General features: G+C 36.5%; 1 protein-coding gene across 1 annotated transcript; it reads left to right on the forward strand.

Moving 5' to 3' along the window:
* Positions 1 to 263: 263 nt before the first annotated feature.
* On the forward strand, positions 264 to 5,050 carry LOC147542603 (uncharacterized). The gene is made up of 9 exons (XM_086673212.1): positions 264 to 1,090; positions 1,485 to 2,075; positions 2,168 to 2,977; positions 3,079 to 3,149; positions 3,288 to 3,362; positions 3,662 to 3,761; positions 3,881 to 3,952; positions 4,264 to 4,374; positions 4,544 to 5,050. Exons 1-9 carry the CDS (start codon positions 1,019 to 1,021, stop codon positions 4,763 to 4,765), a joined length of 2,124 nt encoding a protein of 707 aa, XP_086529338.1. The 5' UTR covers positions 264 to 1,018; the 3' UTR covers positions 4,766 to 5,050.
* Positions 5,051 to 5,896: the final 846 nt, after the last annotated feature.

The following is a 5,896-nucleotide window of genomic DNA, read 5'->3' on the forward strand; positions in this document are numbered from 1 at the left end:
GTTGCCTTTATTTATTTATTTTTGTTGAAAATGGTGGAACCGTAGATGGGTTTAGTGGTAGGTTGCCAAGAGAAGAGACCAAGAGAAAATCTTTCTCCAATAAAAGATGGGTCAAGAGATTCCCTGTTTTGAGGGTAATATGAGAAAAATAGGGTCACGTGAGGGCATTTGAGATTTTCTCCAAACAGTCAATCAAACACTTGAAAATATCCGTTTTTGGGAAAAAGTTTCTCTTTTCCCGGAGAAAATTGCCTATCAAACAGACCCTTGGTGAAATTTGTCACCACTGAACTTTCATTTATGTTCAAATAATAGTTAAAATTTTCTTTTCAAATCCAAAAGTAGTGGAACTATTTCTCCCTTTATACTTTAAGATTTGAATTGTTTAGACTTACGAAAAAGCAAAATATAATCGTTAAAAGGTTTTTAATCTTTCACCCAATTTTGAACCCACACCAAATATGTTGAAATGATTAAGTTATCAGAAAAGTCAAAAAAACGAATTCACCTGAAACCAGATCTAACGACCTTGATCTTAGGGTCAACATCTCACTTCCTGAGCGCCCAAAATCGTGGTAGTTGATTGCAATCTTAGTTGATTTTGGCTTTCTTTTTTCATTTGGAATGTTATTTCGAAAAAAAAAAAAAAGTAAGATTTGAAAGTAACCCCATCTCTTTCTATCCCTTTCAATATTGTGTGAATTGTGAATCAGTGAATAGATCAAAACCCCTTCCCACACTCCACACTTATTATTAGTAGGTGCTATTCACAAGAAATGAACCCCAAAAGGCATTCCTTTTTCTGCATTCTTGAGTACACCTCTATCTCTCTCTCTCTCTACATCTGACCAAGGTCTTGCTATATCACATGGACCCAACTCTTGGTGTGTAATTTAAATTTGAAACTGATGAATGTTTTCTGGGGATTATAACTTTTGGAACAAACATAGAAAGAAAAGTTTAAAATTTGGACTTAACCTTGGTGGTGGTTTGAGTTCTTCTACAGAGAAGAAGAGGAATGGCTGATTCGGCTTGTCTCTTGCAACAAACATTCCCTCATCCTTCTGACAGTCTCCATGAACACAAAGAGGTTTGTAGAAGCATTACCCATTTCTCCATTTTCAGTTTCTGTTTGTGGGTTTCTCTTGTTTTCATGAAATCTATAATGGGTTGTTTCTCTTGATCTTCTTTTCTCTCTCTCCACTACTGCTTCAGTTTTACTTGATGGGTTTTTCAGATTTTGGTTATGTCTCTTTTTCATCCATTTTGTTGAACACATCTTATGTAGGGTTTCAACTTGGAGATTTTCTTTCCTCTAATCTTCATATACAATTTCTTCATGATTTGTCAAAATGACTGATCTTTGAGATTCCCCCCACCCATTTTATCTCCATTTATATATGAAGTATTTCAATTAGATTTACTTAAGTAGTTCTTAGGCTTGAAAGATTCCTATGTTAAAACTAGATAACTCTGTGTTTCAGGGGAACCCAATTCATGCCTTGGGCGAATCGATCTCTTTCGGAAGGTTCATGTCTGAGTCCTTATCTTGGGAGAGATGGTCATCCTTCAATCAAAATCGGTACTTAGAAGAGGTCGAAAAGTATTCTAGACCGGGTTCGGTTGCTCAAAAGAAAGCTTATTTTGAAGCACATTTCAAGAAAATTGCTGAGAAGAAAGCTATGGCATTGCTTGAACAAGCAAATGCTGCAGCTAATGAAGTGACTGACCCAGAGGTCAATGGAATTCGTAACGATTGTGCTCTAGATTCAGAGTTGGACGGATCAAACCATAATGTTGTTGATGATGAAGCAACCAAGTTAGAAGAATCAGAATTGACTATAGAAGAGCCGATTTGTGTTCAGAGATCTATCCAGATTCAGTCATCTTTCGAGGCTAGAGATGTGGAGAAACAAGGAAATGTTGAAAATGGTAGCTTCGAAATAAACAAGGTGGAAGAAGCAGATTTGGTGATGGAGGAACAGATTGAATCACCAAAACAACATAGAGACACGGATGAGGAAATGTCTATTACTAAAACGGAGATTATTACAACAGAAGAGTCACCATTGAAGGTATAAGAGCTAAATTACTATCTCTATTTCTTCATTTTTGCAGTAAATGATATAGGTTTTGATACCCAATTATGGTTTATCGGGTATTTCAGGAGAGTCCTGCTTCAACAAGTAAGGGAATACCAGTGGCTTCCTCATCAAAGACTCCAGTTGCTAGTAGAACATTCATGAACGAACCATTGCTTGCTAGACCCGGAACTCCTATTGCAAATAATGCCACTCCGAACAATACAAAAACTCCAGTTTCTAGTAGGGCATCCAAGAACGGGTCGTTGCCTTCTAGACCCAGAACTCCTATTTCATATAATGCCACTCCGAACAGTACAAAAACTCCACTTCCAAGTAGAGCATCCATGAATGGGTCGTTACTTGTCAGACCCAGAACTCCTGTCCCAAATAATGCCACCCCAAAGAGTACAAAAACTCCACTTTCTAGTCAACCATCCGAGAATGGGTCGTTACTTGCGAGACCCAGAACTCCTGGTCCAAATAATGCCACTCTGAAGAGTACAAAAACTCCACTTTCTAGTCAACAATCCAAGAATGGGTTGTTGCTTTCTAGACCCAAAACTCCTGTTCCAAATAATCCCACTCCAAACAGTACAAAAACTCCATTTTTAAGTAGAGCATCCATAAATGGGTCGTCACTTGTCAGACCCAGAACACCTGTCCCAAACAATGCCACTCCGAACAGTAAGAATATTGCAACTGAATTGGTAGATAAAAAGAGATTGACTCCGAAATCACTTCATATATCTATCGACCGTGTTTCTCAATCTCGTGCTAGTGAAGTTACTAAAATTTCTTCTCCCATAATCCATAAGAATGGGGATTCAAGATTTGGTTCTAGTACAAATAAAACATCCAAAGTTTGCTCAACTCCTCAAAGACCTCCATCGAGGGTGCTCACTTCTATTCTCTGCCCTTCTCTTGTTTCACTAAATGTTGATTTTTCATGAAATGATAGGATGCTTACTAAATCCCTCTGATTTTTGTGCGGCAGGGCTCTATGGGTACAAATGCGGTTCCGAAGCCGACTCCAGTTACAGTAACGCCTCAGTCGGGTAGTAGAAGGTAATCATCGTCTCTTGTGTTGCAATATTGCCGGAAAGTTGATAAGTAGATTTGGTAAAGCTTCTTAAAATGTACGATTCTTCCGTCTATGCTTCCTATTTAATAGGTTGGAACTTATCTTAGCATTCATATTTACAGGCCTAAAACACCACTTGGAAACAAAGCCCCTGCCAGCAAAAAATTGGATGTCAAATGCCAATCTCTAAATACCGAGTAAGAAGCTCTAGCATTACCTAGATTTTCATTTCTCATTAATTTCAACTGCATAGCTTTTGAGTGTGGATGAAAAATAGTCATGTAATGATGATACTTGAATACCCTTATTCATGAGAACATATATAATGTTACTGATAATATGAAATTATATGTACATATAAAGCCTCATTTGAGAAGAAACGAAATGTTCGTCCATACCTTTACAGTATCATCTCTGTGATCTCACAAATAGAATAATTTTCTGTCTTTACTTTACTCCCCGAAAGGAGTTTCTAAATCTGGAAACTATCTCGCAGGCGTCCCAGTTCAAGTGCTTCTAAGAATAAACCTTGGTCTCCTGTTGTATCATCATCTTTTAGCTTCAGGAGTGATGAAAGAGCTGCCAAAAGGAAGGAGGCAAGACTTGACTTCGTAGTTCTGTTTGACTATTCCATTGATGGATTATTGGTTGCATTTCTTAGGATAGCGATCGTTGCCACTTGTTGTCTTACCTCTCTTTTCATTTGCTTTCTCAGTACTTTCAGAAGCTTGAAGAACAAATCAATGCCAAGGAGATGCAAAAAGTGCAGCTTCAAGCAAAATCTAAGGTGTTTATACTTTATTTTAATCTTGATGTGATTGCCATGCTCATATTTTGCTATCGAATAGAATGAAATATTTATGACCATGATCCGAAAACCTGGCAAATCAACTTGTGATGAGATCAAGCTAATCATTTGTTTCGATCTGCCAAGTCAAACAATTAGGTCATTCGGCAAAAAAAATGCTTTCAAAATTCGATTCATGTCTTTGATCGGTGCTTCATTTTACTTGGACATAATAAAAACTAAATGGCTTGTTAGTTGTCATCAGTACAAGAAGAGGACTGTCCTTGAGCAAAATCTTTTGTTTTTTTCAGGAAAAAGATGAAACTGAGCTTAGAAAACTGCGGCAAAGCCTCAGCTTCAAGGCCAAGCCAATGCCAGATTTTTATCGTGAGACAGGATCACCAAAGAGTCAGATAAAGAAGGTACTTTAGTTAATATATTATAATATTATACTCTTCATTTAGATCATGGAATGTGTTTTGGGAATGAGATTGGTGTGTGGGTTGGGGAGGGGAAGGGGCATCAATGATTCAACATACCTAATTGAGTTATTTATCGATCAACTTGGCAAATATTGATCATGTCTTACAGATTCCATTGACTAGGCCTCGCTCACCTAAGCTTGGAAGGAAACCTAGTTCCAGTTCAATTGGAAACATAAGCACAACCTCTCTACCACCCAGGAGGCCTTCTGTCAAGAGTAATGACTTCAAACATGGTACAGAAAAGAGTAGCGGAACACCATCAAGTTCTGTTGCTTCACAACCTAAGAAGGCAGCCCATGAGAATGCTTCTCCAAATATTCAGAGTTGAGAAAGTTTCACGATCATTACATCTAAGATAATGTGGAAGATGAAATATGACTAAGAATTGGTTGTCTTACTCGTATTAGAGAACAGATTGTGGTCACATTTTGATGTGGCATTCATAAAATTGTAAGGAAGTAATATGAACACATTTGTTAAATGATCGATCTTCGGCACTATGTAGTAGTTGACTTTCTTTACTGGTTCTGTTTATCTGTTTCACAATCGATGTAAAATAAGGGAAACAATGTATAACAGAGGATCAGAATTCTAGGTGTCATTGTCCAACCAAGTGAACTTGGCTTGTATTTTCGTTCGGTAAGATTTATAAAATGCTGAAAAGAACTGAAACGGTTAGCCTAAACATTCCTTCCCTGCAGAATCTACCATCATTGCGTAATCGAACTAGTTTTGTTGCAGTCATCAAGATCTATAATACTTGGGATATTGGTATCTGCAACGCATACTAACTAGGGTATAGCCCGTGCCTCTCAGCACGGCGAATTTTGTATGGTATTATGTCATAATCGTTTCTTACTCGAATGAACCCTAAAAGAGAATAGTGTTCAGAAACAAAGAGATATTGATAAAATTTTTGGGTTTATAGTCCAAAAAACGGGTCCTAATAGTAGATATAATCCTCTCTAATCCTATAAAGGGTTTTAAAACCAAAAAAATAATATAAATGGATATCTAGTCCATTTGGTCTCATCTAGAGAGAAAACACAAATCTCTAGAATAAATATTATTTCATAATCCCTAATCTAACCTTTCCATATTTTATAACTGATTTATCTTCGAAATATATGCATATCTTTTTCCATATTTATCTACCATAATTCTCTCCAATCATGTTTCTATTCAAAGTAAGGATATCTTCATTATTATCTCCCATATTTCTCTCCAATCATGTTTCTATTCAAAGTAAGGATATCTTCATTATTTTCAGTAACAAAAACTCTTTATTTGATCTCTCTAAAACCGATTTAGTTGACAAACCTCCATTAAACTCAGAAAATCTTCTTCTTCTACATTATATTGTTGTCCAAATTCATCATTTATCAGGTTTAATACTTTCGAAATCTTTATAAACACCATTGTTAATATCTAATATTTCTTCTTATAAAACCCTAATTAT

The sequence above is a fragment of the Eschscholzia californica genome, unplaced genomic scaffold, assembly GCF_041429995.1.
Source record: "Eschscholzia californica isolate CP2 unplaced genomic scaffold, dmEscCali1.0.p SCAF_4, whole genome shotgun sequence".
NCBI lineage: Eukaryota > Viridiplantae > Streptophyta > Magnoliopsida > Ranunculales > Papaveraceae > Eschscholzia > Eschscholzia californica.